The 24,228-nt window shown below is 34.4% G+C and overlaps 1 protein-coding gene across 4 annotated transcripts in view; it reads left to right on the plus strand.

Moving 5' to 3' along the window:
- CPSF6 (cleavage and polyadenylation specific factor 6) overlaps positions 1-14,049 on the plus strand; it is a 35,252-nt gene extending 21,203 nt beyond the window's left edge. For 2 of the 4 annotated variants that reach the window (XM_034644572.1, XM_011228659.3), the window contains 2 exons: positions 2,273-2,468; positions 9,208-14,049. In XM_034644572.1, the coding sequence (XP_034500463.1) occupies positions 2,273-2,462 (190 nt within the window). In that variant the 3' untranslated portion in view covers positions 2,463-2,468; positions 9,208-14,049. The remainder of the gene's footprint in view (positions 1-2,272; positions 2,469-9,207) is intronic. The other 2 variants (XM_011228658.3, XM_019802733.2) reach the window with 1 other exon arrangement.
- The last annotated feature ends 10,179 nt before the right edge of the window (positions 14,050-24,228 follow it).

The raw sequence follows: 24,228 nt of genomic DNA on the forward strand, positions 1-24,228 counted from the left end.
TGGGGTGCAGGTGCCCTGTCAGATCACTACATTTGTATTTTGGGGTAAATACCCAGTGGTGCAATTGCTGGGTCATAGGGTAGCTCTATTTTCAACTTTTTGAGGAACCTCCATACTGTTTTCCAGAGTGGCTGCACCAGCTTGCATTCCCACCAACAGTGTAAGAGTGTTCCCCTTTCTCTGCATCCTCGCCAACATCTGTCGTTTCCTGACTTGTTAACTTTAACCATTCTTACTGGTGTGAGGTGGTATCTCGTGGTTTTGATTTGTATTTCCCTGATGCCGAGTGATGTTGAGCACTTTTTCATGTGTCTTTTTGGCCATTTGAATGTCTTCTTTGCAAAAATGTTCTGCCCACTTCTTGACTGGATTATTCTTTGGGTATTGAGTTTGATAAGTTCTTTATAGATTCTGGATACTAGTTCTTTATTTGCTAAGACATTCGCAAATATCTTCTGTCTCAGTAGTCCCAATAGTTCGTTTTTGCCTTTGTTTCCCTTGACTTTGGAGACGTATCTAGGCAAGAAGTTGCTGCAGCCGAGGTTGAAGAGGTTGCTGCCTGTGTTCTCCTCAAGGATTTTGATGGATTCCTGTCTCATATTTAGGTCTTTCATCCATGTTGAGTCTATTTTTGTGTATAGTGTAAGGAAATGATCCAATTTCAGGGGTGCCTGGGTGGCTCAGTCAGTTAATCAGCTGCCTTCGGCTCAGGCCATGATTTCAGGGTCCTGGGACCGAGCCCCACATCGGGCTCCCTGCTCAGCAGTGTGTCTGCTTCTCCCTCTCCCTCTGCCACTCCCTCATGCTTGTGCGCATACTGCGCTCTCTCTCTCAAATAAATAAAATCTTAAAAAGAAAAAGGAAATGGTCCAGTTTCGTTCTTCTGCGTGCAGCTGCCCAGTTTTCCCAGCACCATTTGTTGAAGAGACTGTTCTTTCCATTGGATATTCTTTACTGTTTTGTCAAAGATTAGTTGAACATAGAGTTGAAGGTCCATATCTGCGTTTTCTACTCTGTTCCATTGTTCTGTGTGTGTGTTTTTGTGCCAGTACCATATTGTCTTGATGATTAAAGCTTTGTAATAGAGCTTGAAGTCTGGAATTGTGAAGAATTTAGCAGAATTTCTAAAAGTATTTTAAGCAGTATACTTTGGTTTAAATTACCTGGTTTTTGGTTTAGCTTTGGTTTTGGTTTTTTTGTTTTGTTTTTAAAGATTTTATTTATTTATTTGAGAGAGACAGAGTGTGCGTGCATAAGCATGGGGAGAGGCAGGCAGAGGGAGAGGGAGAAGCAGGTTCCCCGCTGAGCAGGGAACCCAATGTGGGACTTTACCCCAGGGCTCTGGAATCATGACCTGAGCTGAAGGCAGACGCTTAACTGACTGAGCCACCCAGGTGCCCCTGGTTTATTTTTGAAGGCAGCTCATGAAACATTTCTTTTTATTGAATAACAATGTGAATTGTATCCCAATATTTTCTAGTGGTCATAAGTGCTGAGTTTTGAACTCTGCTTCCCACCATGTTCCCCAGGTCCCTGTCACACATCCGTGCAGCAAACATATATATTATAAGAAAATTTCTTAGTGGAGTAGGACTTGCGATGAATCATATTTGGGATACTTATAAATGTAAAATTGATACTTAGATATAGGTTTAGGTCACCTGTTAATGGGTGGTAATTTTTATGTATTTAAGTCTCATAATTTCGTGAATTTTATGTCTAAAAAACTACCTTCTGTACAGTCTTTAGTTTGAAACAGAATGTCCTTTGAAAATTTTTCTCCTTTACCTTTCTGTTTTTTGTTCAGTAAATATTACATGTCTGTTTTAGGCTATTAGATGTTATAGCGGATAAGATGTATTGCCCCGGTGTGTCTGGTTCCCAGTTTGGGGGTGAATATTTTAAAAAATGGGATTTCTGGGGCGCCTGGGTGGCGCAGTCGTTAAGTGTCTGCCTTTGGCTCAGGGCGTGATCCCGGCGTTTTGGGATCGAGCCCCACATCAGGCTCCTCCACTGGGAGCCTGCTTCTTCCTCTCCCACTCCCCCTGCCTGCGTTCCCTCTCTTGCTGGCTGTCTCTCTTTGTCAAATAAATTAATAAAATCTTTTAAAAAAATGGGATTTCTATTCATGCTTGTTGGTGAATTGGTAAATCATTATTGGAATTTCAGGATATGCTGAGTCTAAACTAGATTTGTAAAGAAGTTTTTCCTTGGGTGCTTTTAAACACTGCTATCCGCTTACAGAGAGCATTAATCCAGTAATTTCTTTTAGAAGACGTGAACGATCAAGAGAGAGGGACCATAGTAGATCACGAGAAAAGAGTCGGCGTCATAAATCCCGTAGTAGAGATCGTCATGATGATTATTATAGAGAGAGAAGCAGAGAGCGAGAGAGACACCGGGACCGGGACCGAGATCGGGACCGAGAACGGGACCGAGAACGCGAGTATCGTCATCGCTAGAAGAAGGTGGGTATTCCTTGTTCCTGTTATATTTAGCATATGTGTTATTAACAGTAATTATAACTCCAAGGCTATCGTTTATACAGTATAAACCTACATTTTAAGTGGTCCAACTACTTGTTCTGAATTTAATCTTCTGGAAACATCTGAGACAAATGACAGGTGAGTAATGACAGGTAAAAAAAAAAAAATTTTGACCTTTTATCCTTGAATATTGTATTGCTGAGTTAAAACTTTGAGATTGTTAATGGTCTTAAGAAAGCAAGAAAACAATCAAGAGGACTCATGTCTACTTCTAAAATCTAAAAATTGGAATTGTCTTAATTATATAGATTGTCTGTAATTTGAAATATAAAATACAGGAAGTTAATTCATATATATATGTGTGTGTATATATATACACACACATATATATATGAAATGTGCTTGGACTTTTAAAAGTAAATTGAAAGTTACACTCCTTGAACTAACTCCCTAAAACTTTTAAAGAAAATCTAACACTATAATAGCTTATAATACAGGAGGATGGTTTCTCAGCATTGAAAGAAGAGCTTTTGTACTTTAAAAAAAATACTCTTTAGAAAAGACACTTTTACTGGCATCTGGTTTTTGTTTTAAAATAAAAGAAACCATATCCTTTAATTTGCAAAGAAGATATGAAACTTAATTAAAATGGATTCAGGGTACTCCATATCTAAGAATTTTAAATTGTATCAAATCATGCATCCCAGGTTAGAATAACCTTGAAATAATTTTCTTTGATGTTTCATTCATAAACCATAATCATTGTGTCTTTTTTTCTGTATTTTTAAACTATTTCTTGTGTACATTTTTCATAAAGCGGGAAGTTGTCTGTTTATACTTCATTTTCACGTGTAATTTTATTTTTATATTTGTGAACAGCATTTATTCATGTGAAAAGTAGGGGGAGGGCACTATGAGGCTTGTGCATGTGACACAAAGGTTATTCTGTAAACAAATAATTTTTCTTTATATGTTGGTGGCATATCCAAATTAAATTAGGCTAAAACAAATCCCTTATAGATAACTACTCTACACAATTATTTTCCATAATCATGGGAAACACTGAAAATTTAGTCGTGGTAATTGTTAGTCTTTGGTTTTGCCCGTAACAATTTAAATACTATCAAGTGTATGTAATTCTGTGACAGAATAGCAGTTTCTTTAACTATAATAGGTATATTTTAGCAAATGATATCCTTTTTGAATAATACTATTTATAAAATAAACATGTAAGTCTTATTTTTATGGTACATTAGCTATTACATTATTTACAGTTTTATGGGCTATTTGAAGTGAAAGGCAAGTTTTAATACTTTCCTAGCATTTCGAACATGCATCTTAAATTATTTATCGAAATCTTAATTTTAAAATAGTTTTCCATGTATTGTATTACAGAAGTTAATGTAAATCTCAAAACATCTAGTATGAAGCATAACATCTCTTACTTTAAAACTGAGCTTATTGAAATTAATACTGTTTTTGGATGTAAGGATTAAATGTTGTGTCATGTAAATCTATACACTAAATTTTAAAGATGTAATTTTTACCCCCCTTGGGTTGAACAAATCTTAATCCCATTTTATGAAAAAATTCTCAGTGTCCATCAGTTGTTTAAGGTGAATGGCCAACTTATTACTTGAATGCTTAACTGTATCAGCCATTTCATTTATAGTAAGGTCAGGTTCTGCACATTATATTTTTATTTAGACTTTGCCAGTTATCTACAAGCTTCTAATTACTGAAGGCATGATAACAAAACTTTCATACATTTTTAATTAATCTTCAAGATTGGATGTGCCCATCAAGGGGCTTCTGAACCAGATTATACCAAAGTTAATTAATGAGTTTTCTTCCTGGTTTTAGTTAAACTAGCATAGTTAGCCAAGTAAACGCCTTGAAAAGTCCATTGTTAATTTTAAATACTTTGAATTAACTAACATTACATTCCAGTAATGGGTACACCTAACTGTATCATGGCTTGAGTTTCATTACATTCAGACATTAACTATGAATTCCTAACTTGCAAACTATTGTTGACATTTTTTCTTAATCACTGATGTGTACCATACCAGAATTCCCATGTTTTGTTTGTACATTAATCAGAATTGAGTTGTAATATTGTTATGTGCCTTCATCCAAGCAAAATTTTACATAAGCATTTCTAGGGTAAAAAATTCTGTTATCCTGGAATATTGTACCTTTGCTATACCAAACAGTATTTGTTGCGGATGTAGATGTGAATTTACAGGGTTGGGAGCTAGGATTAAATATATTCAAGTGAAAAACTTCTAAACAAACAAAAAAAAACTATCTGCACATTTAACTATTATCGTAATAGGGTCTGTTGACCTTTTTAGAAGTTTTTAAAATATGAGTCCTTTTGAGCTTTCATGTAAATCTTAAATGGACTAAATGGAATACAAGTAACTTGGAAGTTAACATGAATGTCAGTAAGCGTGTATATAAATAAAACAATAATGTAATTTATTATTTAAGTGATGAATGGCTGAAAGGGCAAATTCTTAATTTAACTGGAATCTTAATGATGTTGGCAAGCTGTTAATGTCTGTCCCATCTTAATTTTTTTTGTGTTTGAACTGTTGGTAATGTTAATTGCATTCTCTCATTTAAAATATGTATTAATTTTTCTAAAAGCATCCAGTATCTAAGTTCAAGTAGGTAATATTTTAATGGGAATACCAGTATTGTAAATTTTCAGTATGTAAATACATTGTATTTCATATTCTGTAATTTCTGCCTCTATTCTCAGACCACTCTGAGCAAAACAAAAGTAGTTCAGTGTTTTAAGATTGTACACTTCTTACAGAAATAATTTTACTTTCACAGTTATTTTCTTTTAGATTGCATTCCTCTTATTATTTGTTTGGAACAATGACACACAACAAATTTCTGTTAATGATTTAGTTTTTCTTTGTGTACAAAGAGTAATGAGTCCAAAATATTTTTAATATACTCTTTTTTCATGCTTTTTCTCTCCCTGAAATACGAGGTTTTACATATTTTCAAATCATTGTCCATTTCTTTGATTAAAATTTTAAGCATCTTGTGTGGAATATGGATTAAATAACTACACTTTGTTGTAAGACTTACCATAGATACCATAATCTTAGGTTGTGTTGTTATTGCACGAGATTTAGTGTGGTTTGCATTCTTTATTTAGTTTATAGTTTTTCGTTAATTTGAGAAAAACAAAAAAAGCCAAAAGAATAAAAAGTTCTTTTTTTATATGCTAAGATTTAGTGTTACTTTGAGGCCAATGTGAAAATTAAGTTCTCTTAATTATCCAATGAATGATACTGGTGGTAATGATATTTAAAAATTATTTCTGCAACTCTTAGGTCATCTGAGATCTGCCTAGTATCATCCAGCCTTGTGTTTGTGTTTTCCCATATACCCTAACTGCTGTGCTTCATCCCGATATGCTAGTTCTCACTTCTTTTGCTTCAAGTTTCCTTGATTTTAATATTTGTGAAACCTGACTACACAGCTATCTTAATTGAAGTGACAGGAGGATAGGAAGTACTCCCTTGAATGGATGTATAGCGTGTTTTTTGCTCACTGTGGTTTAAGAATGGGTTTTGTTTACAAATGATTAATGTTCCCTGTTAAAAGAAAATTCAGTGCCAATGTGAGTCACCTTGCTCTCACCTTCATCTCAGTGTGAAATTTACTACCATTGTTTCAGTTTGTAAATTAGATCACTTTGAATAACTAATGTTTTGAATGAATAGTTAGCATGGTTTTAAAGAAGACCTAATAACCAAAAAGGGATAAGTGTGCCATATATGCCATCCAAATTTACTAATTTGTCTTCTGTGGTAGGGTGTTCTTAATCCTCACAGGAAGTTCTGAATCACTTAAATAGCTTATTTTGAAATGTCCATTTTGTGAAATTTGGGGGACAAAGATGAGTTTTCCTTGACTGTGGTGAAGTTTATAGTGAACTGCCTAGAGCATCCATCTTGTGTATACATGTTTTATAGTGTAATGAAAGACTTTAGTTAAAATGAGGTAAGGTAAGTACTGTGTCCACAGATAGAAAGAAGGAAATACCAAATGTTGTGGTAGTAAGGGAATTTTTGTAAATATCTGCAATAAACAGAATTTTTATGTGCAATGTTTTAGTCAATGCAAGAAGGAATTTTGATTTACAAGAGTTGACTTATATTCAGAATCTTCTATTTCTTTTGCCCACTCCATCCTCATTCCTCTCATTAAGGAGAAATTTTCAGAAAAGTGAATTTTATTTCACTGAGTTAATAGAAGCACATCTCTAAATGTGTATTAGAATTCTTTCAATTCAATATTCATTCAATTCTTTTAATTCAATATTAATGTGAAAACCTGTGAAAGAGCCATATCGAATATATATTTGAACCTTACTAGAAAGGTGAATTGGCCATGAGTTTAGAAATACTGATGCTAATGAATTTACTTAAGTTTCTAACAGAAATGCTCATAATTTGAGTTGTTAGAATTGCCTTGATCTTACATTATCTCAAAATACAGGTGCTTCTCTGTATTGAAATTTTACTTAGTGCTTACTTTGTAGACTTCATTAAAGAGCTGTAGATTCCATTTTTCTTAGTTTTTTAACAAGTGTTTACATAGATCTTTTTATAACTGATAGCTAAAACAAGTTAATTGTGTGACTTTGACATTAACATATTTGACTAAATGGTATTCTGAAAACATGAGCATTGAATGTATGTCACTTTTAAGCTTTTTTGATATCTTTGTTTATGTAGATGTCTACCTAGAAATTTGAGAGTATAATATGGGATTGGATTATTGGAAATGGGTTGTATTGCCTTCAAATTTGCTTCCGTTTGAGATTGTAAAATTTGTATTTCCAAATGATAAATGTAAAGTGTTTAGAAAGAGAAATAAAAACTGTCAGACAACCCCCCAGATTTTATGTCTGTATGGTGAAAATGAGGGACTTCTTAATAGTAAAGATTTATGAAGTATAATCGAGCAAAAGATGAGTGCATTTGTCCTGCAAAAAGATGTGTGTTATAATTTCACAAACAGGATTCTCTGCAGAAAAAGTAGTAAAATTCTCCTTTGGAGTGATGAATAAGAATAAGTTGCAGTGTATGCCATATGTTTTTTGGAAGGATTGGGTATTTTTTGCTCACTGTGACTTTAAATAATTTTTCCCTCTTTAATGACCAGATCTCCCTTTCTCTCTCACATCACAACAAAAAGGTTAAGGAGATAACATACTTTTGCAGTAATATTTATGACTTTCCTAGTAGTGCGTCTTTTCAGGTTAGCATATTCCTTATCTTTCTTTAATACTTTAATACCAATTTTTAAAAATACATTGCAAGGAATAACAATAAAACCTATGAAAGCTGCCTTTCTAGATTTTTTCCCATGAAATAATTCCACCTAAAGCTTCATCAACATAAGATAAAGGTACAATAAAAGGTAACATTTGAAATGGCTTAAGTATCTCACTGAAAAATATTGGCAAATAGAAACTATTTAAAAGAGAAAGTCCAGAATTAAAACATCTGGTTTTTGGGGGTTTTTTTTGTTTGTTTGTTTGTTTTTTTCTTTTGCAGTTGTAAAATTTAGGTTTTTACTGCTAGGCAATGTGAATGCATATATGTATTGATGCTCTTAAGATGCTTACAGCCTAGTTGGGGAGGAAAGGACAAAATACAACATTTATAGTTGTGACAGAATATGAATTACTCTTAATTACAAAGCAGAAAGTATTTTCCAATTACTTTTATAGCAAGAATATCACTAAGTATTGTGCCCTTTACCTCTTACATCATCTTATTAAAATGCCCTCTTGGAATTTATATTTTAAATATCCGGTGTTTCAGTGATCACTTACATACAAGTTAATTGAATGTTTCTTTTGTGAACCTCTACCTAAAGTTTGCATATTTTTGTACTCTTGAAATTTTAGTTTATCAAATTTACTGGTTTTTTTTTTCTTTGTGTGAGTTTTCAATGAAATTTATCATTGTAGATTCTTTAGCTTGGTTTTGGTTAGCTTATATATTACATTAGTTATTTCAATATAGGTGGAATAGAGTGAAAGTAAAGTAAATGTTTTAAATTTGTATTATGTCTAAAGATTTGTACGTGGATGTCATATTTATTTAAATGTGCATACTGAGCTATATATAAATTTTATTTATAAATTTTGTAACATGAAACAGTTTGATTTATAACATTTGCAGAGTTCCTGTATGCTGTCAAATAAATACAACTAATTTGTAAAATAATTTATTGCATTTTATATTCAGTTCACATTTAATTGTTAATGGGTTCTTTAGAATTGATATGTGGGTGAATGAAAAATATTTACATTAAAACCATTCAAGCATTTTTCCATTTATTTTTGTAGTTTGCATACTTTAGAAAATGAGTTATAAATGTTTCCATCATCACAGAAACAGCAGCTGCTATATTTTCATCTCTGTTCCAGTCATTAAATTAATAAGGCAGTAATAACTAAGAACAATGAAATCAGAATGTCTCAGTTTTAATCAGCACATAAATTGGGAGCATTTCTCCACCCTAAAGGCAGCTACTGTTTCAGTCAATGCTTATTGTGTTAGAATACGTAACAGTGAAGTAGATGCACGACTTGTGTATGTATAGTTAAGCCAGCGTTTTTCTGTGTATTATGGGGAATAGCAAAATCTACATCACAAATTTTGACACATTACAGCTGAAGGAAGAGGAACACCTTCCAAGACAAAACAGTCTTCATGGGGGAAAAATGACGCTTGTCCAGCAGTTTGCTTCTTGTGATTGAACTGAACCTGTAAGGATTCATGGATAAAATGAACAGGAATAGATCTGAATAAAGCAAATCTGCATAAATGGTAACCAGTAGCTCTACTTTTATTTTTTATGTTGCTTAACTGTTTTATTTGAAGGAAACCTGTGTGATTTAAAAAGTTAATAGCTTTTGCAACTTTATTACTGGTTATATACATTTGGCCATTATAACGTGCAAGCAATTGGAAAAAAACGTCAAGTAAATGCTTGTTTTTATAGTAGTTTGTTCTTGTTAAAAATGTTCATATGATAATGTCTGTAAACAGCACCACTTTGATTACAATAGATGTAGTGTTGTAATAAACTGTTTAATGGGGCTGATGTGTAAAGCTGTTCAAGTTATTTGATGTTTACACCTCAGGGAAAGTCTTGTGTTCAGCAATATCTAAAGATAATGTTACTATGACATTTATACTGTCCTTTAAAAAAGCATTGCAATAGCGTTTTTGGATATGCACCAATCTAATCTTGCGTTCAGTGAATTAAACATACTAATTAAGTGTCTCTTGCCCTTGATTTTGATATTAGAATAGGCGATTACATGGATATTTAATATTTCTATATTCTGCTTTTCTAGCTGTTTTTACCTAGTTAGCTTGTGATTTTGCTGAATGGTATGTAAACTTGTAAAATTTCACAGACATAGCAATCCAGTCAATGTGTTTAGGGGTCAAAAAAAATTTTGTGGTTTTAACATTTCAGTAAAAACCCATACGTTATTTGCTACAGTAATGCAGCTTAATTACAACACAGATGTACTGAAACGCTTAATTGTAAACTGCTAGCATTGAAGAAATATTTTGACAATTCTGATTTGATGCGGCAGTTATTTGCTGTTTTATATTAATAGTGCTTATGGTTTATTTTTGAAGCCATAGGCAGTGTAAATACAGCCGTGCAGCAGACAAATGTGAGTAAGGAGAGCATTAGTTTTATTTTCTGGTTACTATAGATTTTGGAAGGGCGTGATGCTTACTAATATCAAGTTGTATTCTTCTGTATGTGTAATGGGTGACTATAGGTGTACTCTGTCACCACAGTTTAAGGAGTCTTGTGTGTATTCATGCAACCTTTTGATTCATGCTAGAGTTACTTAATCAAAGATTTTTTTCAAATCTGCCGTGCATATAGGCCCACATTAAAAGCACTTGGCTAGCATGTGTTCTTAATTGCAAAATTAGCATAGGCAGAGTGTCAACTTGATTAGATACTTTTATAGGAAGGTCATTCCGAATCACTATTTCAGAAATTTGAGTTGAAATCCTAGGCAAGTTAATTTGTTTTTAAGATCTGATTATCTTGGAGCAATCTGGTATATACACATTGGTTTTTTAAAAAATATAGCCAAATTTTAGGGCAATGCTTAAAAGTTTTAGGTACCCTGGATATTATGTCATGTGCAACTTGTAGAAGCCCTCCAGAGATTTGCACTGCAGTTCTTCACTTTCATTTTGTCTGCTATCATACTAGTTCTCACAAAATTAGCTGTTTCAAAAAATTATTCATATTATTGCTAGTTTTATTTTAAAACATTTTGTGATTAGAGTATTTGTGCATGGGATCACTGGCGTTTATCAGAACTGTTTGCTCTCAGAAATTTTTCGAGTGTTCTATCTTGTTGAAAATGCAGTTGCCTTTTTAACGTTATTTGAGAGTTGTACCAAAATCAGTTTTCTTGTTTTGTGTATAGGTGTTTTGTCATTCCTTAGCTTTTTTATATTTTAATTACAATGCCCTAATGTGAAGAAGTATGGACATAACTATATTACAAGGGAAATTAGTTAATAGTAAGCTTGAAAGGTAAGTAAATGTCCATGAGAATAAGATACTCTCTGACATTTTTAAAATGGAGTTCTAAAAATCTAACTGCTTGAACTTGAGATGAAACTGGAAATTTTGTACTAATTAAATCATTTATCTTTTCGTTTTTTATCAGTGGAACCCTTTACTTGCTCATTCTATATCACTCTTCTCCCTACGTGGCTGAATTCATTACGTAACTTTTGTTGCAGACAATGTGAGTGTACTAGAATTGTTTGCTGCTAGTCCATTATTTTTAAGTGTTGTCAGAAGGAAATAACTTTTTGGTTTGACCCATTAATTTTTACAGTCTTCTACCTGATAACACAGGAATGTATAGCAGTAAAGGTGAAAATTGCAAGCCTTGTTTTATTCTTCATCTAATGTTATTTGAAAACTCTTTCTTTCTTTTTTTTTAACATGTAAAAACAATCCAAAGAGAGAAATCATTATATAGACACCAAAAAAAAAAAAAAAAAGAGAAAGAGAGTTTCAGAGACCTTTTCATTTCTTTTTACTAATAATTGTAGTGGACAAGAAAACAAATTGAGTTTAACTTTAAACCATAGGCATTTATTAGTGCTATGCGGTCACATTCCTTTCAGCCAGTAGTTACGAATGAGTGATGCAGCACCTCAGTCGTATTGCTTTGAAGCAACACTTTGAATCGATTGTGCTGCTTTTAGTTAAAGGACATATGTTTTGGAAGGGATATTCCAGTGTAAATTTGGAAGTGTTTATTTTGTCAGTTTTCATAAGCAAGATTTGGAGTAAGTTGCAGTGTCTGTTGATCACAGTTTAGCCCATTTAATGGCCCCTTTACCTAGAATATTCTTAAGCAGTTAACTACAATTTGAAGTTCACAGATAACTTATGGATTGTAGCTTAAGGTATTATTTTCATTTAATTCTCCTGTGGAGAATATTGCTTCGTTTTTTACTAGTTTAAGGTCACTTCTTAAAGCAAACATGGGATTTTAATGAATGTTGTATAACATTTTATAGTGAAAGGGGAAAATTGTTGGAGGGGTAAAGACTTTCTCTTTCCCTTATGTATTTAAATGTGCCAATAACCTAAATACATACTGTTTTATACAATGAAATGCTACTATGAGACTTTCTGTTGGAGTGCTCTCGACATTTTGGTTTTCATACCTGAATGATCATTGCATTTTCTGTATTTTATAAGATGGCTCCAATTTTGTGTTTTAAGCTTTAGCCTGTTATTTTAAGAGGAAGTTTATGTTCTGATTCTTTACTGATAATACAGTACTGAGAGTCTTAACTGTTTTACAGATAACTGCCTTCTAAATTTTATTCATTAAGTTCATTTGCATCCCATAGCCGTCTGTAAATGTTTCCTGCAGTTGTATGTACTTAAATGCACGCTTATCCATTGTACATATTAGACATTTTTGTGCTAAAATATATTAAGTGGGATTTTTGTAGCAAAGCATTCTATTTTTCTGTTCTTACTCTGTGTGTGTGTTGTTTTTTTACATTAACCTTCAGTTTAAACACTGGAGTATTTATTTCATTTTTTTAGCAACTTGACTCTTAGAAGCCTTAGACTAATTTTTTAATAAATATTCAACCAAAAATTATAAATTCCTTAAGATGTGGCCTTACATATAGCATTCCTTGTGTTTGTAATGTGAGATTTTTGATTAGAGAAATCAAAAGATTCTGGATTAAAGTTTCATTGTAAGTTGAAATAGAAAATGTGTTAAAATGTCTAGGCTTCTGGGAGGAAGTTCTTATACTCTTCTTTCTCAGCATTAGAAAGAAGCAATATGAATTTTTACAAATATTCAGGCAATTGTATCCAGTTTAGATTGATTTAGGTTTGTCTTAACCAATGTTTCTTTAAAATTTCAGGTTGTTGGCATTCACTCTGAGTATGCAGCTACTGTGGTTTTTGTATGGGACATATAAACACTTGGTTAGGTGTAGACAGATTTTAATGTTTTAAAGACTTCCTGCTATATTAACGTATTGTAATAGGAGTCTTAAAATATTAGGTAGAATTTAATTGAAGTCACACAAATCTTGAAATGGTATCAGCGGATAGTAAATACTACAGAAAGTTTTTCATGTGTGAGCATCCTAAAATTTGCCATGGGTGTAAATGTTTTGCATTAATTTCATAATTGGACAGACCCTGCATTTAGTAAAAACATTTCATTTTGAAGATGGTGTTCTTTTTGTCACACTGTTACTGCATAACACTTCTCAGCATTCTGTAAGTTAAATTATTTTAAAATACAATGGTGAATTCATGTTTATTTTTTTACTTTGAAAATTGTAGTACTCAGGTGGTATTTAATGGGAAACGATCCTTGGGGTAAATCATAATGTATTCTAAGGAATGCATCTATAACATTGATGACTTTAGCCTTAAAAAAAGGTCTATTCTTACTCTTTTTCCTCTTCATCCCATGGTATATTAGCAAAGTAGTTTACAGCCTTGTACAGCCTTACAAAGTTGTTTTACAATTTTTAATGGAAAGCCCTTAACAAAAAAATTGTATCATATTACCAGTATCCATGAATTAACTAAATCACGGTTTGTAAATAATTTGTCTAATACCAGAAGGCCAAAGAAAGTCTTAAAATTTTAGCTATTGACTCTGGTGACTTCACAATAAGATTTCTGTGCAAAAAGGTAAGGTGATATTTGATCAAATAGACATCTTTTTGGTGTCCATGAGAACTAGACTTCCATAATTAGCTTCTATTAAAAAGCTCATTCCATTTTATTAAAATGTCTGTAATTGCAATTTTGTGTTTAATGTTTACTTTGTCTTTTCTTTCTTTAGCATTTAGGTGACTGTTCAGCAGTTTGCTGTATGGCCATTGTTGGCCCTAAACTGCACTAGTAACAAGCATGGTATTTATCTTGTATTGAAAATAAAACACAGTTTTGATAATACTTTACAGTTTGTCCTTTTTATTTGGTTTGTAATTTAACCATTGTGTATGGTATGAATAATTCATATCTATTGGCAGTATACAGTATAACAGAAATTGGACTGTTGTCTGTATTTTTCTTTAAGCCAGCCTCCTAGGCAGTGGTTATTTTCTTCTGGATTGAATTGTAAGCAGGTGATACCTAGCTTAAAATTAGGCTTTAGAAACATAGAACAGTTCTAGGCTGTTTTATTCTCAAACCTAAGGTTCAGAACACATTATGTTTAGGTTTAGGGGATTATTAACCCTAGTAGACTTGAATCAAATAAAAATGTTTCTAGATTACAGCAAAAATATTTCACCTGCTAGTTTAGAAACAACAGAATACTTTTAAAACAGTAACAGATTGTGATTTCAGTAAGGATTTGTATGCAAGCTATTACAATCAGGCCCAAGATTTCTCACCTGTAGGCTTCAAAGTATGGTGAAGGTAACAAGTCTATATGCAGTAATAACCATTTGAGAAATAATAGTGAATTACTATTCCTAGGATCCCTTTACATGCCTCACTAAAATTGTGGTTCAGGTTTTGTTAGTTTTGCTGTTACTTGGTTACATGTTTACATTTTGAAGAAGATTGCATTCATTGATCAACCTTTTGTTGAGTTAATTGAGACTCTTGCAGAGTATTTGAAAGAAATATTATTAGGAACATTTTTTTTTAACCAGATGCCACACAAGACTCCATAGCAGTCAATCAAGGCCTGATTGCGTAAAAGATGGCCTTTTTTTTTTTTTTTTAAATAAAGGTCTGGTAGACAGAATTTACCCAGTCTCCTAGTTTTATTACCTAACCATTACTATGAAACAAGAAATGTTACTAGAAGTGGTTTCCAATGCTTCTTGTTTCCATCTTGTCTCCCTTTTATATTTCACTAACAGAGCTGTTGGATTTTTGTATCAGTTCTGTCAGCTGCTGTTGTCCATGCCCAGTAAAAGATAAATATACATTATCTTAACTTTCAGAAATCTATATGCAGCTTTATAGGAAAACTTGAGGAAATAGAGTTTACTTGCTTAATGATAACACTGAGATCTGAAGAAGGAATGAGAATTGGTGAAGAGGGCTTTTGTCTCAGGAGAGAGTGTATTAACAGGAATTGGAAGAATGCCACTTTGGCTGAAGTGGGAAGTGAGAAACATTGGCCTGTATGGGTTTCAAGAAAAAGGCAAAAGCCAAGACTGTGGGGCTTGTAAATCACATTAAAGATTGCCCCACGAATGATGTGGAATTGTCGAAGTGTATGAAGTGTTGATTGCTAGCATTTCAAAAAACTTTTTGGCTGTAAGTTTAAGTCAGGAAAAGAATAGATAGGGTAAACCAGTGAAACTGTTACAGAAGTCTTCGACTACAGGGAAATAGGATAATAGATGTAGAGAAAAGTTGATTTAGTGAAAGACTTAGGAAGCTAAATTGCAAATACTTACTGGATGTTTGGATATGAGGTGAGAAAGGATGGCTTTTAGAGCTTATGTAATGGTATACCATTGCCTGAGTCAGGAAATTTTGGGAAAGAATGTGGAGATAGTACGAACTTTGTGCCTTTGAGATCCAAGAAATAGCAAGTAGTAATTAGTTACATGGTTTTGGAGTTTTGAAGATGTGGGTTAAAGCCATAACTTTGTAGTAACAGAATAGAGAAGAAACCATCAGTACATGGGGAGGCAGGGGAGGTGAGGAGTCAGGTACAACTTCCAGGTTTTTCGTTTGGGAAATGATGCTCATTTGTAAGCATGAGAAGAGATAGCTTTGGAAACTTAGTTTTTTGTTTTGAAGTAAGCTCTATGCCCAACATGGTGCTTGCAGTCATGACCTGGTCATGAAGAGTTGCATATTCTATTGAATGAGCCAGCTAGGTGCCCAGAGAGCAAGTAGCTTTCGATTAGAAGAGAAACACTCCTTCCTCAGAAGGGAAAGTGTAGGTAGATAAAAATATATGGACATTTGTGGGCTGAAGGTAGGTGGTAGTTTAAAGACATATCTAGTGACTTCAAAACAGTTGAGGGCATTGTGGTTTAAGTTTGGGAGAATGAACTGTTGTTGATAGGTGTTTTGGGATTTAGTCTAGCTGAGAGTAGGCTCATTTTTGTGGTGGCAGTACACTTACTAACACATTCAGTCACCCAGAAGTTAGGTAGATCAAGCTCCCGGATGGGGAAGGCATTAATAATTGTCATCACTTTTCTGTTTAAAGGTTGTCAACCCACCTGCAGAATAGTCACCCATGCCCTCTTGATGGTTGGTTGTTTTGATGGTGGGGAAGGGGTGCCATCAGCACTTTTTTAAATTGCTGTAGTGCCTATTCTCTTAGTTTCTTAAATCACCCTATAAGATAGTATTCTCCTTTATCAAGTGAGCCAACAGGCTCTGAAGAGTTAGAGGACTACTAGCAGAATGGTGAGTAGAAGTTAGAATGTGTTTATGATTCCAAATCCACGTTTTTCACTTACTTGCTGAATGTCATAAAACTAAACCCCCCTCCCCCCATTGTAAGTGCTTACAATTCCACAAACACTGAGCATGCCTACTCTGTACAATATACTATGCTGGATACTTTTGTGTTAGACAGGCCTTAGCAACTTAGTGGTATTTTTTTTTCTAAATATGTGAATACTTGCATGGGTTCTACCTCCATAATTACTATAACTATCAGGTATAAGAGACAGGAGTATAACATTTGTGGAAATGTTAACACTGTGGAAAATTTGGACATTGACTAAAAAGTTGGGTTTCACTCCAGTACAGTACAGAAACTTGGATACATACCACTGTGTACCACTTCAGTTTTTTTAATCCCCCAAACTGCCTAAATCAGTTTACATTATTGCTGCTTTAGATTTCCCCAGGTAGGGGGTGGTTTGGATGGGGAATCGCCTTAAGTGAAAATACAAAATGCAAAAAATGTTCCTAACTTACCCCAAGAACATGTGTTCAATATATTAGAAGGTGATTTGCAGAATGTGAAGACTAGAGCTAATTGTTACTCACTGAATTTAGTGATGGCTGGCTTTTCAGTTGATAGTATATTCATTGTAAACACTTGCCTGTTCAAGTTATTTTTATACAACTTGGAAATTATTCCAGGATTGCTGGCAGCCATTCTACCCCAAATGTGTAAATTTACGGGGCTCTTGGGTAGCTCAGTTGGTTAAGCACCTGACTTTGGCTCAGGTCATGATCTCAGGGTCCTGAGTGGGCTTCTCCTCCCTCTGCCCCTTCCCCCATTTGTGCATGTGTGTGTGTGTGTGTGTGTGTGTGTGTGTGTGTGTGTGTGTCCCTTTCAAATAAAATCTTAAAAAAGATAAAAATGACAAACAGTAATCATAAAGGTAAAAAATGGTTAATTATAGCTGTAATAAAATTTAAATTTCTAAAAAACGTGTAAACTTAAGCTCTTCCATATTTCACATTACTTGTGAACATGCTGTGTGTGTCTGTGCACACTGGGAGACTGTCTCTCTAAAGCTTATAGCAGTCTGTTTTATGTTGTCCCTGACTTTCTAAATGATCTAACACGAAACGGAGGATGGAGATAAGTGGCACAGCTTCTCTCATCTCAAGGATACCCGGGCCATAATCTTCCTAAGGTTACTTTTTACCAATTGCTACCCCTGTTTATGCAAATACTGAAAATGGAACATGCCCTCTTACCAGTTAACGTAAGTAGGCAGGAGTTAAAAATGAAGATTTTTATTTACATTTTATTATTCCCTACATCGTTCTTGCTCTCCTTTGCTATTTTTTCTTACCTAGATTTTTAATTTTGTGGTACTCCGAGGGGCTTGCCTCCCTGCGCGCAATGGTGCACTTTTCCTGTCTCCTGGCTTTAGGTCTTAATATGCTGTCAATTTCTAAGTTTATATTTCCAATTCAGACCTTTTCCCCAAACTGTCTACTAGGCACTTTAAATAATAGGCACATCAAACAACATGCTGAACTCTTCATCCTCTCTCGCTCCCCGGCCATCTGCTAAGCCCACAGTCTTTCAATAGCTAACATACATTCATTTCAGTTGCTTAGATCCAAACTTTGAAATCGCTCTTGACTTTTCAATACCTCATATCCAATACCTCAGGAAATCTTTTTTTTTTCTATCAGAAAATACCTAGAATCTGACCACTTACTACTTCCACTGCTTTTATCATTTGCCTGTTAAATTACTGCAGTAGGGGTGCCTGGGTGGCTTAGCTGGTTGAGCTTCTGCCCTTTGGCTCAGGTCATGATCTCAGGGTCCTGGGATTGAGCGCTGTGTTGGGCTCCCTGATCAGCAGGGAGCCTGCTTCTCCCACTCCCTCTGCCCCTCCCTGCTCTCTCAAACTAAAAAAAACAAAAACAAAAACAAAAAAACTTTTAAAAAAATTTTTTAAAATTACTGCAATAATTCTTATAGGTCTCCCCATTTTCTTCTGTTGCCTCCCTACAATCTTCCCAGCACAAGTGTCAGTTTGTGTTTGGTTTTGTTTTGTTTGTTTTTGTTTTTATCATACCTCTTCAAAATCCTGCAGTGGCTCCCTATTTCTATCAGGAAAGCTCCAGTGTTTAAAAGATTCCTCCATGATATGGCCCCATTACCTCTCTGACCACATCTCCCAATACAACTTCCCCCTCCCCACTGATTACATTCCAGCCACTCTGGCCTTGGTTTTTTCAAACAGGCCAGGCATGCTTCTGCCTCTCAGCCTTTGCAGGGGCCATTTCCCCTGCCTGGAATGCTTTGGATATCTGCATGACAGTGTCATCTTAATGAGGTTTATTTTCACCTTCTATTGAAGAATGGAACCTGCTAACTCCCTTACTCTGCTTTGTTTTCCCAAGTGCTTATTAACACAATATATGTTACCCTAACAATGTATGGTATGTTTGTTGTCAGAATATGCAGGCCCATGAAAGCAAGGATTCTGCTTATTTTCTAAGTCCTAAGTTCCTACATCAGCGTGTGCCACATAGATGTTCAGTAAATGAGTGAATGAGTGTTTTAAATTAGCAGCTCTACCACATTATCTTGTTAGCTTAAGTTTATACAGGTATCCCTTAGTTTTCAGAAGTTGGCATTTACGCCGCTTCACTTTTATGAAAGACCTACATTAGTGTCTTCTTTTTGCTAACCAAAGGAGATTCGCAGAGGATTTTTGCTTTTATGGAAGAAGGTAAAAAGTAAAAATAGTGTTAAGCACTTGTTTTACAGTCAGCTGTTACAGAGGCTGTGTGTACCCTGAGCGGTTGAGTGGCACCACCAAGCTCCTTCCCTGGAAACCACTCAGCATCAAACCACCTTGGCTTCAAACTGTGAGCATCTGTGCTTTATCTTGATTTATTTTGTACATCTCTTAGCAAAATGTGTCCTAATGTATTAGAAAAGCCTGAGGTTATTTTTTCAGCCTGGGAATGCTCAAAAAGTTTTCTATATAAATTAATGGTAATTCCTTCACTTTATGCCTTTTTATTACTTTTGGTTAGCAGGGAAACTTGTAATAATAGTTGTAAAAGCTAATTCAGCATCATCTTTTAGATGGTAAAACATTTTTTTAAATGTCGTTTTAACCAGTTTTAAATGTATGTTTCAGTGGCAGTAAATACATTCACAATGTACAGCCATCACCACTATCCCTTTCCAGAACTGTTGCATCATCCTAAGCAAACACTGTACCCATTAAACAATAAGTCCCCATTCCCACTTCACCCCCAGCCCCTCACAACCTCTACTGTACTTTCTGTCTATGAATTTGCCTGTTCTAGGTACCTCATATAATTGGAGTCATGATACTATGTGGTCCTGTGTGACTGGTATATTTCACTTAGCATAATGTTTTCAAGGTTCATCCGTGGTGTAACATGTATCAGAATTTCCTTTTAATGGGTGACTAATCCATTGTATGTGTATACCACCTTTTATCTATTCATCTGTTGATGGCCATTAGGATTTTTCCACCTTTTGGCTATGGTGAATAATGCTGCTGTGCACATTGATGTACAAGTATGAGTCCCTGCTTGCAATTCTTTTGGGTAGATACCTAGGAGTGTAATTGCTGGATCATATGTGGTAATTCTGTTTAAGTTTTTGAGGAACCCCAAAACTTTTCCACAGCAGGTGCATCATTTTGTATTCCTACTAGCAATGCGTAAGAACTTCAGTTTCTGCACATCCTAACAAACACTTATTTTTCATTTTTCTGATGGTAGCCATCTTAATGGGTATGAAGTAGTGTGCCATTATCAACTGATTTTTAAAGTGGCTCATCTTTATTGAGTCTTTCCAAAATACGAAGCTTAGTTTTCACTGAACCAATTCTATTTACACTCATTTCACTGGTTTATATGATAGAAAGCCACTAAATCGCAGAAAAAACTACTATTGACGTAGTTTAAGAGCAAACAACTGAATAGTAAACATGTAATTAGTAAGAGCAGAAGTTCTTGGGCACCTGACTGGCTCAGTCTGGAGAACATGTGACTTGATCTTGGGGTCATGAGTTCGAGCCCTACATTGGGTGTAGAGATTTTTTTTTTTTAATGAATAAGTCTGTTTATAGAAAAAAGGTTATATGGGAGCTACTTGAGTGCTAACACAATATCAACATTTTCTTATTAAGTGGTCTATAAGCTTTCTACTAAAAACGTGGTCTGTAGCCTACCAATGTAAGCATCACCTGAGTGGGGAACTTGTTTACAAATGCTAAATTGGGGCCTCCATCCCAGACTTAGGGAGTTAGAATTTGCTTTTGGACAAGATGCCCGAGTGACTTATGCACAGTAATGATCAACAAATTGGGTTTTTAAACATTTAATGGCTACCTGGTATCTCAACTTAGTTTTAATCAGTTCTTGTCATTGGGTATTCAGGTTATTTCACTTGATTTTTGACTAGTATGAAAGATACAGCAGTGAATATCCTTGTAAATAAATCTAAAGATCTGTTTTCCAAAAAGTAGTTTCTTAGAGTGCTTGATTCAATGAATACGAACATTTGAGGTTTTTTGACACATAACATTGCCCTCTGATTTATCTTCATCCCAGCTGTATGTGAAAAATCACATTTCTCTACATACTTTTCAATAATGGTTGCTATATATATCTCTCCCCATTTTTGAGGTGAAAACTGGTATCATATTTTTAAATATCTTGTGATTTATACAATGACTTAGTTTAAATGTTTTCATATTTTAAAATATTTTAAACACTTAAAAATATTTTAAAAGGTTAGTATGCTGCCATCTAGTGATAGCTTTATGTAAGAAAAGGGTAAGTCATGATTTAGTAATTTCATTTTATAATTGAGTTCAGTGTGTGCATTCAGGCCCAAACTAATACAACCAATAAAGGGCAGACACAAGAACTGAAAGATCCAAGCCAAGTTCCAATATCCAAGAAAGATCTGAAAGACACTTTTCTAAATCCAGTATCTCTGGTAAGTCACAGCAGTATGGTCAAACCAGAATGAGGTAATAAAAATAATATCCTGATTTTTCTGATGGTTAATAAAACCAGTTAATCAGTTAATAAAATCTTTTTTATTCCCATCCTTATACTGAAAATATTTCTGAATTTGCTCAATGCATACAGTAAGTCATTGGAAGGGAAGGTATTTTGTACCTGCAAATTTTGTACTTCTACAGAGACTGTTACTTTAATTAGAGAATATATTTAATGTTTCTTTGAAGTGGTGTATGTAGTATCCTAATGTCATTCTGAACAGAATTCTCATGGTAGGTGTAACAGTGGGCTTAACTTTATTTAATTATATAATACTGTTTTTGTTTTTAACCCTAGGTGAAAGCCTATCTTTTTTAGCATTTGAGTGCCTACTCTCTGCTAAGTATGGAATTCAGGAATGAGCTATAATCCAAGGAATATTTTTTCTGTTTTTTTCTGTTTTGGGGAACCAGAATAGTTTCTATTCAATGAATACTCAAAATTACTGCAATGTGCAAAATACTTTGAGCATACAAAGAAAGAAAGCAGTGTGCTGTCCGGAAGAAAGAATTGATGAGAGTAATATGTGCTGGCCATCCCATGTGTTATTTCATGTAAGTGTCAAAACAGTATTATTGGGGTTCCTCATTTTATAGATGAGGAAACAAATTCAGAAAGATTCAGTAGCAAAGCACTAATCCCCTCTACCATGGAGTCAGAGGAGCCACCCTAGAGAATGTAATAGTGAGTCTTGTTAGTGGTCATTATTTACAGATGATAGGAGATGATATGAAAGACTGAAGTTAAACTATTAAAATTAATAAGTTAGCAAGCTCTGTGAACACAAAATACAGAAATCAAACAAAGTAGCTAGTATTAAATTTAATAAAAGATGTGGAGCCCTCTTTTGGAGAGTTTTAAACCTTTATTGGAAGACATTAATATAGATCCAAATTAATGGACATACCTTGTTCATGAATAAGGGTATTATAAATATGACAGTTCCCCCAAACTGATCTAGCATTAGTGCAAATTCAATTAAAATTCCAAGAGGTTTGTTTCTTTTTGTTATTGAGCTTGATAATCTGTTTCTCAACTTTATGTGGAAGTTAAAGGCAAATGATAAACAAGAGACAGGGGAAGGGGCCCTGTCTGTCAAAACTTGTATTAAGATAGTGGAGTGGAATAAGTCTTAGTGCAAGAATAGACAAACAGACTGGAACAAAATAGAGAGGCCAAAACCACATATATGAAAGCTAGATTTATGCTAGACTGGAGATTACTATGGACTATACTGAGAAAAACTAGGATTTTTACCTAATGCTCTACATAAGTACCTGTTCCAGGTGGATTAGATGTGGACTGAATGTGAGAGGCAAAGTTAGAAAATACAGGAAAACGTAAGAAAATCTAGAAAATAATTTTATGTCTGTGGATTAGAATTTCGTAAGGGAAAGTACAAATCAAAGGGAAAGATTGATACATGTGAATATATTAAGAACTTCTGTTCATCAGAAGATAACCACAAAGACAGTGCAAAGAGAAGCCGCAATCTGGAAGGATTAATATCAAGAATATAAAACACCAGCTCTGTAAGAATGACAGAAACCCAACAGAAAAATGGGCCACAGATATGAACTGACATTTCACAGAACATTCCATAAGTATATGAAATGATTTCTAACTTCATTAGTAATCTAAGAAATGCATGTTAAAATCACAGGTGCCATTTCATATTTACGAGGTAGGCAAAAAATGTTTAATTGGTTCTAAGTATTGGCTAGCATGTGATGCAATGAAAAATACTGCTGGAAGGGGTGTAAATTGGTACAACCACTTTGGAAACCAGTTTAGCATTACTTTGTAAATGAACATATATACACTAGGAAAACTTGTATCTCTGCACTAGAAGGCATTTATAAGAATGCTTATAGCAACATTTTTAATAGCAAAAAACTGGAAACAGCTCAGGTGTCCACTGACAATAGATTGTTAGGACATTTGTACAATTAAGTACTCTGGCCTAAAAATACAAGAACTCTGGCTGCTTGCAGCAATATTAAATGAATCTTAAAATTATGTTTACTGGAAGAAGCAGTCACAGAAGAGTTCTTACAGTGTTTTTCCGTTTCTGTAAAGTTCCCAAACAGGCAAAATTGTGAGTGTGAGTATTAGGGAAATGATAGAAAAGTAATACAAGGAAATCATTAACGATATTCAGCATAGTAAAGGAATACAATCAAGGGAATTGTTCCACAGGGGCTCCTAAGGTATCATATTTATTTCTCAGAATGGTTGCTTTGATTATGTTTTAAGATTTCAAGTAACATCAAAGGAGAGCATAAGGTTTATATTATCAGAAGTGAGACCATGACACTAATTTCTCTTGGAACAGCCTTAAAATTCACATGGTTCTTCACACAGTACTGGGTACTGGAGTGGGTGTTGGGAGAAGTGCAATTGTCAGTGATGGTCAGTAACAAGATAAACATTTTGAAACGTTGAGGTGCGGATGAGGCTACACAAAAGTGCCTGTATTCATTGTCTTGGATGGGATGTAGTAAATAAAAGTAATGTACTTAGAGGTAGTCTGAAGAGCCATCCTTTCTCACTGAGCAAAATGTTTAGAATTTTATGCTTTGTAGAGGCACTCTGGTGAGCCTGTATCTCAGCCCAACATTTGCGCTAACTGCTCCCAGATCTTGGAATGGTAACCTCAGTTGGAGTC

This window comes from Ailuropoda melanoleuca, chromosome 15 (genome assembly GCF_002007445.2).
Source record: "Ailuropoda melanoleuca isolate Jingjing chromosome 15, ASM200744v2, whole genome shotgun sequence".
NCBI lineage: Eukaryota > Metazoa > Chordata > Mammalia > Carnivora > Ursidae > Ailuropoda > Ailuropoda melanoleuca.